The sequence below is a fragment of the Macadamia integrifolia genome, chromosome 8 (assembly GCF_013358625.1).
Source record: "Macadamia integrifolia cultivar HAES 741 chromosome 8, SCU_Mint_v3, whole genome shotgun sequence".
Classification (NCBI taxonomy): domain Eukaryota; kingdom Viridiplantae; phylum Streptophyta; class Magnoliopsida; order Proteales; family Proteaceae; genus Macadamia; species Macadamia integrifolia.
Window position 1 is genome coordinate 6,299,960 of NC_056564.1, and position 11,402 is coordinate 6,311,361.

Here is an 11,402-nt window from a genome sequence, read left to right on the forward strand (position 1 = left end):
AATTCTCCCTATTTTTATCAGTCCTGAACTATCATAGGAAGTATAAAAATCGTCAATCTCATGGAATTAAAAAAACATTTTTCTTAATACATGTCACAAGATGGTAAAAGTTACTATGCTATTGCTCGTATTTTCGTCTTAATGATTTCACTTCATTTTATGATCAGTGGGAGAATGGAATTGATGTGAAGGATTATTTAAAACCAGGGACAGAAGTTCCTTGAAAAGAGAGGTCATCACATGGTACACATCATTGATTGTGATCTGCAATACGCAACAAAGGTGAAGGGTAAGACGGACAATGGATCTGTCTCCAATTATGATGAACTGAAGAATGCTATCATGGAAAATGTGTTGTCTGTTTCTGTTGTCAAGCTTTGATATTTTATTAAGTACTGATATTTGCTCAATCCATTGGCATCAATTTCCCCTCCCCACTCCTTTCCACATGTTAGATATCATATATACTCTTCTTTTTCTTTTATTTTTTATATTTGATTGAATGGTGTAATGTTGTGCTACCAAGTCTGAGTAACCTTGTCACATGTATACAAATGGGTTATCAATTTTTCCAATCCGTCTACCCTTTTTTTTTTTTTTTTTTTTTTATAGAATATGAACTTTTCTTCTGAAATTATTTAACTATTAATTTTTAGTGCCTCTTTTTTAGGCTGACCACTTGATTTTCGTCAATTCTTTTTATCGTGTATGATGTATGGGGACAGAATGAATCCTTTCTTACTTGATTTTTTTCCTTGTAATCCTGCAGCTTGTAAGGTTGCTAGATGAGCCTATTCGCGATGAATGCCCTCTGATATATCATCTAGATGTTGCTGCAATGTATTCAACATTATTTTAACAAACAGGTTCCAGGTATGTTTGGTGCAGTCCCCTCATGTTGTAATTGTGAATATTGTTCTAGTGTTTATCTGATACCTCTGCTCAATAGCTCAAGTATGTTCTCTATTTGGACTGACATTGTTTTTAACAGTAAGTTTCTTTTTCTATAAGAAATTCAATGCAATTTCTGTCTTTTAGTTCCTGATAAAATTTTACCCACAGTGTGCCTACATCTTTTGTGGCTAATCTATATGCTTCTTGGATGCATATTATATGATACTGGAGTAACTCTTTTAATAATCTATTGTTGTACAAGTATCCCTAATTTGAAGGGATAAGAACAAGAAAATCATATTGAATAAGATTTGTGCAGTGATATGTCAAACAACCATCTTGATGTACCTATTCCTGATAACTTTTTGGAGCTTCCTCACCTCCAGAAAATGTGAGTATACATTGGCTCTCCCTTTCTTCTCCTTTATGTAGTCTATTAATCTTTGGGGTGATAATATTCATCTACATCATTTACAGCAATGTTCAAATGGCCATGTATCTGATGTCGTCAAATGGGTTTATTTTGTTTCTCATTTCTTATTGCAGACTATTGTTTACTAGAAAATAATTAATTGAATGATTCTGCTCCATCCACCACCTGTAAAAATAGTACTTCCAGTTATGCTGAAACACTTGCTTTGTAAGACTTCAAACAATAAAACACCTTTCCTCCCCCCCCCCCGCCTTTTGTTTCTCTTTTCTCTTCAGTTTTAGTATCTGTTGTATCTTACCAAGAATCAAGGTCCAGGGTGTTGTACAACTATGTAGCAACACTTAGGAGTTGGTTAGAATTCTTGCTGAAATTTTCATTACATTTCTTTTTTTAGGGATTTCCGAAATAACTTACTAACAAATATCTCTAGGAGTCTTAACCTACCTCCAAATGTCACCATCAGGTTTGTATTTGCATTTACAACTGCATTTATGATATCATTCAGGACTCAATTTTACTCTTTGCATTATCCAATCTTCTAAATTTGTGATTGAGTTCTTTACGTTGTGATTGAATTGTTCTTCACTTTGTGCCATGTACCTTAAGAGCAGCTCCCTAAGAATTGATTATCTGGGCTTTATATAAATTTTGATTGTTTTGATGGATATTAACTTAATATGGGCATAACTGCACCTCCAAGCTCTTTTTTTCATGAAGGTTGAGTTTCTCATTAGCACTTTCCTCTAGAAAGGTCCTGACTGCTCCAGCTTACTTCACCCAATCAGTTGGCTTATGTCTGCCTCCCTAAAGAGGAGGGAACCTGGGTCTGAGAATTATCAAGGATGTCAGTTCCTTAAGAGAACTTGGAGGACTGGAGCACATATCTGATTAATTCTAGGCGACCTACATAAGAGAGGAGCTTACCTTTCCATAATTGCAGCTGCTAGAGCATAAGGTCCAAAATTGTGTTGCAATGTTGCCAAGAGAGCTCAGAGGGAGTCAAGAGGAGCCCAAGGTACTTGACTCTGAGGCTGCCCAAGGAGAACCCAGATAGAACCAACATATAGCAGTTTTTGGTCTCGGAGACACTGGCAAAGAATATAAGGGATTTATGGAAGTTGTTATGGAGGCTGAAAATACTATCAAAGCAGCGTAGACAAGACATGATGGTCTCCACTGAAGAAGGGGAGGCTTTGGAGAAGATCATGAGATCATCTATGAAGGTCAAATCGGAGATGCCGAGAGCCTTGCACTTCGGAAGGGGGAAATGAGAAGTTTGTCTGTCTTAAATTGAATACTTTTGGAAAGAATCCAAAGTGCGGAAGTGAAAATATAGAGAGATAGGGGGCACCCCATGGAAGAGCCAAAATACCCTATAAAGCACCCATTAATGAGCACCGAGAAGCGGGCTGAAGAGAGACAAAGTCTGATCCAGTTGACAGCATTTTGATCATCACATTCCCAATAAAATCCCATCTCAGATAGTCATAGGTTTTTTGGATGCCAATATTCATTAGAGCAACATGTGGGTCATTTTTCCTCTCAAATCCTTTGAAAACCTCATTGCAAAAGTGGAAGTTATTTGAAATGTGCTTCTACCTAGAATAAATGCAGATTGGTTGACTAAGTCAACCACCAGCTTCAGCCTATTAGCAAGGATTTTCCTGTTGAACTTATGAAGCAGGTTGCAAAGGGAGCACCTTCTTTCTTGAAAATAAAGTAAGCGTGATTAACCTCTTTTATCTGATTGGGATTGTAGAAAAAACTAAGCAGGGCTTTGATGAGGTCTCCTTTGACGGTGCTCTAGGCTGAAGAGAAGAAACACATATTGAAGCCATCTAGACCAAGGGCTCTAATAGCCTTATGAGAGTGGATGGCAACGACAATCTCTTCCTTATAGGGGATAGCCTGAAGGGATCCATGAAGGATTGGGGGAGGAAATTGTTGAGAAGGGACCTAGAGATAGCTTCAAAAGACGGGAGGAGAGAAGGTCTGAATATCTTCACAAATTAGTCCACAACTTCTCTTTTGATATCTTGCGCCCTTAAAAATGGGGAGTTGTCTGTAGCTAGGAGAGTGGAAATGGAGTTGGCATTGGTTCTTGCTCTATAGGTTATGGAAATAACCAGAGTTGGAATTGCCTAGCTTGAGCCTTTTGACTCTACCCTTATATTTTAGATCTGCACAAAAAGAGGCTCCAACTCTAGAAGGGCAAGCTTCTTTCTTATGCCAATCGTCTAGAATTGATCAGGTTTGTCCTTCAATCTTTCTACATCTATTGGTCTAGTAAGCTGCCTCGGACGACCACCAAGGGTCTGGAATCCCTTATGTGTGCCCTCCGGAAAGGATCTGAAGCTTCTAGAGTTTTTCACCCTATCTGCTGCGCTTCTGTTTGTCTTCCCAAAGACGAGGGGGTCTTGGTCTAAGAAGAATTAAAGAGGTCTAGCATCCTCAAATTGATCTTAAAATTTGTGGCTAGGAAGAAAAGCCTTTAGGTTGATCTACATTGGGCTGCTCCATAATGACAATATTTGGATTATTGCTCTTTGTTCAGATGCTTCTTGAGTCTAAAGGAAAATACTCGATCTTCGGATTCTTGCTCTTGGGGTTGTAATCTCTAAGATTGAGGATGGTACCGCCATTAGTCTCTAGCTTGACCACTGGCACCCCATGCATGTGCTCCTTCCCTTGGTGCAAGAGTCATATACAACTCAGGGCTTGACAAGCATTCTATTGTAGTAGATGTTCTTTGCCATAATGTTTGGGCCTCTCTCCCCTCTCCCCTCTTCCCAGTAGGCTGATATTTGCAGTGCTCTGCATTCCATCCTAAGAACTATAGGTTCAGGAGATATTGTTACTTAATCTCCTTCCTCTTCGGGTTAGTTCTAAGCAGCCTGGAACCCTGTTAAAACTCATGCCCTTATCTCTCTTTGGCGCAAGTTGGTTTGGTTTAAGGGCCACATCCCCTACCAAAGCTTTTCTGTCTGGCGAGCCCTCTCTAATTGCCTTATGACGCAGTCTTTTCTTATTCACTGACAAATACTACTCTCCTTAGCTTCATGTCTTTGTTGGAATGCATTTGAAGATGTCGATCATCTCTTATTTGCTTATCCCTTCTCCTCTTCCATTTGGTTTAGGCTTCTAGCTTAGTGTGTTGGCCAGAGAGAAGAATAATCCCTTTTTGGAGGAAATGGATTTGGCTGGGTATGACATTTTCCAGCAAGGCTATCTTTGATGTGGTGGAAAAGCTTGCTTTTGGATTTGTCATCTCTTATATTTGGATGAAGTGTAACCTTAGGAAATATTCCTCCAATTCAAGAACCGTCCATTAGATTTGAGAGTCTTTAATGTCAAAAGTAAGGTGTTGAGGATTCTCTTCTAGATGTGTCGAGGATCTCTTCTAAATGTGAAAGCTTCCCCTGCTCTATTCTCTATCCTCAGGGACGAGCTTAGTAATTTTTTATGTACTGCTAGTATAGTTTTGTTTCTTCTCCCCCACACCCACACCCCCCCCCCCCCAAAAAAAAAAAAAAAAAAAAAAAATTATGTGGGTTCCCTGTTTTTCTCTTCCTTTCGGTAATGAATTTCTATTCACCCACAAAAAAGGTTTCTACATCCTCGCAAAGTGATAAGGAGGAGTTAGGCATATCAGACTGGAGTCTCAAATGTATATCTAAAAGCTTGGCCCTGCAATCTGAAACCAAGGAGATGATATTCCCAAAGGATGAAGAGCTCTAAGATTTGGATTCAGATCCTCTCCAGCCGGGGGTGGCTGGAGAGGGACCAGCAAGACACAAAACAGGAGAGAGTAGGTGAAACAGGAGAGAGAAAATAGGAGAGAGAAACAAGGGGAGATATAACTGGCCTGCAAAGCACTGAGAAGAGAAAAGATTTTCAGCAGATTTCTCGATGGCAGAGTTGGAGGCATATACAGTAGTACGAAGAAAACTGAGAGTTCCCTAGTGGATCAGACATTTTCACAAGAAGAAACTGGGAGGAAGAGGACAGAACTAATATTAAGATTTTGGCAGGTGCCCAAGGCACCAGAGACGGCTGTTGGGGTGTGGGCATAGTTGGTGGAGAAGGACCAACCTGAGGCAAACGAGGAAGCGATTCTGGAGTTTTGTTTGCCTCTTTCACCCACCTCTCTACAAGGAAACAAAACACTATATGCATCTTTTTCTGGGGAGCACGAACTTCAGCGGTTCAGCCTGCTTTGTAGAGGAACTTAATACTCTGATGTTCCAGATGATCCTAGAGGTGCTTTGAGACCCCTTAGGGTGGGGTGAATCTTGATGGGGACAAGAGGACCTGCTGGAACAACAGGTCAGGAGTAGGAGGGGTGGGGTGAAAGGAGGCAGAGGGGGGGGGGGGGAGGGAGGGGAGGGGAGGGGAGGAGGGGGGGAGTGGCGAAAGAAGCTTCAAGATTGGGGTGAACTGTGTGCATGAAGTCTCCTTAAATCATTTTCATTGTTCCTGGGAATCCTTAAGACCTTAACCACTCCTAAAGAAAGACCTTCCAATAAGAAGTGTCCCAGCAAAAGATTTGCGCCTGTGATCTCCTACCATGTTAGCCTAATCCTGAACTGGATTGCTCTAGCTGGATATAGATGGATCAGAAATGTCTGTGCTTCTCATCAATTCCATTGGATTGGCAACACTTAACGTGAGTAATCCAATATCTGGTTCTGGTTCTTGAACCATACTCCAACAGAGGCAGTACTAACACTATCCCCTCCTCCCCTTCCCCCTCCCAGTTGAGGCAGTGAGCCATTTATTTTATTTTGGTGAGATTGCTGGAAGGTGTTTGCTGTATCTCATTATAGCCACTCTCAGATTTGGTCTTCACTGGTAACTTAACCTCAGGGAAGAAATATAGGCTTTCTGAGTCAAACATTTGATTGTCTTCCCTTTGATGGTCTTGAGTCCATGTTCTATCTCTTCATATTTTAATTCCCAGGTCTGAGTTGACTCTATTGCTGATTGTGGGCTAAAGGGAATGATGATATCATCTTCCTAAATCATATTGAGAGAGACGTGCGGAACGACCCGGAGAGACAAAGTAAGGAATGATTGTATTAGAAAAGAGTTAGGGGTGGCTTCAATCCAGGACAAGCTCCGCGAGAGCAGATTGATGTGGTATGACTATGTTCAACGGAGACCCATAGATGCCCCAGTAAGGAAGTGTGATCAGTTTCAATTACATGGAGCTAGAAGGAGAGGCACACCTAAATTGACCATTGACGAAGTGGTAAGAAAAGATATGCAGCTGGTAGGGATCGATCCTAATATGATCACAGATAGAGGTAAGTAGAGGACAAGGACCCCATATAGGGGATGTTCCAAGGATGCTGCTTTGACTACTGCTTTAGCCCTTTTTTTTTTTTGGACCTTATCAGATCCTTGTAGTCGACTCCATCAAGTTGGGATAAGGTTATGGTTGTCATTGTTGTTGTCATACTGTAAGGCTGAAAACTTTGACCGATTCAACTTTGTGCCCCTGGGGTGAGAAGAATAACCCTGGCTTTGTTGGATCTAGAGTTGGCTAACATGGGCATGAATATTGGGAAAAAAAAGAGTGGGGTTTGGCTAAGGATTGAACATTCCTTCTCTATCTGGGTTATGGATCATAGCTCTAAAAAATGGAATGGAACGATTAGTATTAACCCGATTGAAATGGTATTGGCCATGATTGATCCTTGATTATGACATTTTTGATCCCATTCCACATATATAATTCAATGGTAAAATAGTAATTTTCTTTTCAGAGATACATTTGAGGTTGAGGACCAATTCGGAGACCCGGTCCCAAAATAATGGATCCTAGGGATGTTGTTTTTTTCTTTTTCTTTTTTTTTTTAATGTGTAATCATAACTAGTCCCGTGGTCTTATATTGATCCCACAACGGCATGGACTAGGTCATACCGGGATTGAATGAATCATCAATTCCACTACCAGATCAGAATAAATTAGAATTGTTTGATTGCTTTGATTGATGTAAGGTTTTAAAACATCAGTCGGATTGGTATTGATTAGGACCAAAGTGAATCGGATAGATTTACCCTTATTTATTTATTTTTAAATGATGTTTTGAACCATTTTAGCCTTATACTTTGCCAGTGGACGAAATTGAATCGGTTAGGATCGGTTTTGACCGATACCGGAGTCTAGACCCGATTCCTGGTTCTTTAATTTTGTTGATGCCATCTGCCTCTTCAACTGGATTGAAGTTCTTTAATCTTCTTGCTTCAGTGCTACCGTCGTGGCGACTTTCACCCATCCAATTAAAAAGCGAGAAAGGAAAGAGATCAATCCAGAGATCAGTCCAAGTAATTAAAAAATGGAAAATTCTGAGAAAGGGAAGATCAATCATCAATCCAATCTAACTATTAATAATTTTTTTTCTTTTTCTTTTTTTAAAAGAGTAAACTAAAATGGGATTGATGTGTCCCAGTTAACCGCCATGGCGGCTTGGTCAGCATCACCGATCAAGACCATCGCATTTAAATTGCGAACCTCCTCATTGTTTATTTTCCAGGGCTCCAAGCTCAACTCCTTCGGAAGAATCATCTGCGCGAGCTCAAAGAAAATGTGCTGAGCCTTCCATTCCGTACTCTCAAAAAGGTGAGAATTCATTCTCTTTAAATGTTCGGAAAAGGCTTTGATGACTAAATTTGCATCTAAATTACTTCTTCCAGATTCTGTACAAATCCTGCATTAATGGCTTGGTCATTTACGGTGGTTGTAAACAAGGATTTTTGACGTTTTCATGTTGAGATCATCGATGTCTGGCGGGATAAATTTGGTGTTTATAGCCACTCTGGCTGTAAGCTTGTGTTGCTCATCGCTTCTTGCTCGTGCGCAGATTACTCAACATGGCGAAGGTATGTAGATTTGCCAGCTTTACAATTTTGAACCTAAGGTATGTAGATTTGCCAGCTTTACAATTTTGAACCTTTCTCTTTTTTCCAATTTGAAAGAAAGTTCTTAATTGAAGATTTCCATTTTATGTTCTTGATTTAGTTTCTTGTGATCATATTTTTTGATAAAAGAATCAGTAGAGACATCACTGTATTCTGAGCGTAGTTAGTAGTAAGTACATGAATTAGGAGATCAAGATACATTCGCAATAAATATTATAATAGATTTTTTTTAAAAATTAAATAAAAATTCATACAAGCATATAATAGGTGATATTTAAAAGTCAAAAATTGGAGAAACATGTTGTCTCCATATCTCACCATCCGATTTGATAAAATCTGAAGGTCAAAACGCATCGAACGGCTGAGATCTCATGTATTCGAGATTACATTCTAAAATTTATAATAGATCGTGCAGACATTATTACCTTGCAATTCAATGTATCTTGATTTTTTTATGAGAATATAATTTTTTTTTTTGGGGATGAGATATTCGATATCTTTTTGTGAAGCCCAACCACAAATTGTGGGCATTTTCGTCATTAAGCTGTGTTGTGTATTGTCTTTGACCATGAAGAGCCCGGTTCAAGATATTGATATGGTATGAGCCATATTGGTGGATACGTCATATCATCAGTCCCCGATATCGATACGTTATCAATATCAAAATGATGGTATCGGTATTTTGAAGGGTAGAAAGGATTTGATTTGGCCTAGTCAAACCATGTCGGTACAGTGTTAGTATTGGTATTGATCTAAGATGAAATCGATATAGGTATCTGTAATGATTATCTACACCACTTTAGGAACCTGCACTGTGATGGACCGGTTTAAATAGTGGGTCGTTAGGTTGGTCATAGTACCGTTCATAAACTGTTTTTCGATTATTGGTCTAGAATCAAGTTCATACTACTAAGTGGGTTAAATATGCTATAACTGAGCTTATACTAGATGGGCTACAGTTGGACTATGCATGTTTGGTCTACAAAGTGTAAAATGAGGTTGGAATGTGAAACAATAGAACTTAGAAGGAAGAAAATTCATTTGTCTTTGCTAATTAACCCTACAAAGTTCAGGAAGAAAGTTTTCTATTGGGGAGTGTAGCTCTCATATCAACATTCATGTGTTTATCTCTCTTCTCGTCCTTTTAAAATTACCTTCTTATTTCCATTGATTGAAACAAATAAGGAGTATTAACTCTTGCCATGGGACAGGGGTTCTAGAATTTTAGTAACATTAGGCAGCGGTTCACCAACTCCATCTAGGAGTGAGGCATGTAGCAGTATTGTAGTAGGGAAACAAAGACGAGTTGAGCTGTTGAAGAGAATGCAAAGGGCTTAGTGTGTTTTACTAGTGTGTTTTACTGTCAGGTTCGGGTATTATTGTTGGGGATTACAAGATTAAGTTTTTTTTTTTAAGAGGTAATTGGAGGAAAACACAGTTCTTAAATGGGGTTTAAACTTTTCGGTTACTAAAGGGTCAATCTCGGTCGGGGGGACCCGGTTTGGTCCCTTGTATGGTGATCAACTGATAAGTAATCGGGCGGTTTAGTAGACCGATACATTTTAGCCAACCCAACTCCGACCCTGACCGCAATCCCAACCCCAGGACCCCGACCCGAACCCGACCCCGACCCCGACCTCGACCTCGACCTCACCTCTGCAACTCCCAACCTCACTCCCGCCATGTACCTCTTCCTCAATCTCTAATTTCTCCCCATAATCTCCGATCGGCGTAACTCGACAAAGCTGACCCAAGAAGTAGTTTCTGCGAGTCCAACTATGTATTCTACAGCAAACGGAAACCCGTACCCCTCCCCTGCAACGAGTCCCTGGACGTCATCACCTACAATTCCTCCTGTGCACATAGTGGTAAGATCGCCCTTCATCGACGCCTTCACCGGGCGCAACCTCGCCTCAGCAGTCTGGTCTGGTGTGCGGTTGATTATGTGGCCTCTTGCTTGTCGGAGAAGGTGTACAAAAGGGTCAGATGACCTCCTCTCCTCCGATTCCATATTCTTCCCGATCGTTTTCTCTCTGTAATGCCCCTCGACTCTAGCACCCTCTGAGCCCCATCACCAACCCAGGAAGCCCCACCGTACTACCAACAACTCAAGCGAGCTCCACCCTTCCATCACCATACCTGCTACCCAAGATGAGACTGCATTGCCCCAGCCACCATCCCAAAAATCCGTGTCTTCGGTTGAAACCTTATCTTGATCTGTCTCTCCTTTTCAAAATCAATACCTGATAAAAGCTACTATTAAGCCAGACGAGGCTGCAAAACACCCACCCGAAGCATCAAGCCAATTTGTGGCAGTTACATCCTCTTCTATGGAAGTTCGAGACAACATTCGGGCGACAGGCTTCTCCAAAGGCAGAAGAAATCAAAGCAGAGCAGAAAACAAGCCAAGAACTAAAAAGAAGAGAAGCGCAAGCCCCCAGCCGACGAGGAACCAAAGCGAAGGACAATGACAGAATTCATCAGCAATTCTTCGGGATTAAGAACGTAGACAAGAGGGCAGCCGAATATGAGGAGTTAGGACAAAAGCAGTAGGAGAAGCAAGCAGCCCTAGATGGAAAGGAACCACAGAAACTGGCGCTAAAGTACGAGAGAGCAAAGTATTACGGATTCAGCTCCTCTGTGGCGCAACTTACCGCACACCCAGACGAAAGTATGAGCAGTAGGGGTGTCAATATCTAAACCGGACCGGTTAAACCGGACCGGACCGAACCGATTAAGCCCGATCCAAATCGAACCGGTGGCTTATCGGGCCGGTTTCGGTTTGTATTTAAAATTGAATCCGGTCTCGGTTCGGTTCGGGTTAGACCATTGGGCCACCGGAAACACCGGAAATATGCACCGAAACCGGAACCGATCCAAACCGGCCCGATATAAAACCGGACTTAAAAGTTAAAACTCATTAATCTAACTGGGCCAACTCTCAAGTGGGAGAAGCCCAAGGCCCCAAGTGTCCAACTGGACCAACAGTAGCCCAAGTGCCCAAGCTCAACATTTATCAACTATTCAAGTTCAACCTGTCAAAACCCAAGTGCCCAAGCCCAACTGCCCAAGCCCAAGTGCCCAAGCGCCCAAGCCCAACTGCCCAAGCTAATGGTCCATACCGGTTTAAAAAACCGATCCAAACCGAAAT

General features: G+C 41.1%; 1 protein-coding gene across 7 annotated transcripts in view; it reads left to right on the top strand.

The window, feature by feature from the left end:
- Positions 1 to 256: 256 nt before the first annotated feature.
- Positions 257 to 11,402, top strand: part of LOC122086589 (probable LRR receptor-like serine/threonine-protein kinase At1g06840) — a 97,567-nt gene continuing 86,421 nt past the window's right edge. For 5 of the 7 annotated variants that reach the window (XR_006142482.1, XR_006142483.1, XM_042655514.1 and 2 more), the window contains exons 1-5: positions 257 to 289; positions 770 to 873; positions 1,214 to 1,285; positions 7,867 to 7,952; positions 8,194 to 8,212. Coding sequence is in view for 5 of the 7 variants with exons in the window: in XM_042655514.1 (XP_042511448.1) it covers positions 828 to 873; positions 1,214 to 1,285; positions 7,867 to 7,952; positions 8,194 to 8,212 (223 nt within the window). In the remaining 2 variants the exon portion in view is untranslated. Of the gene's footprint in view, positions 290 to 769; positions 874 to 1,213; positions 1,286 to 7,866; positions 7,953 to 8,080; positions 8,213 to 11,402 lie in introns of those variants that run through there. The other 2 variants (XM_042655515.1, XM_042655516.1) reach the window with 2 other exon arrangements.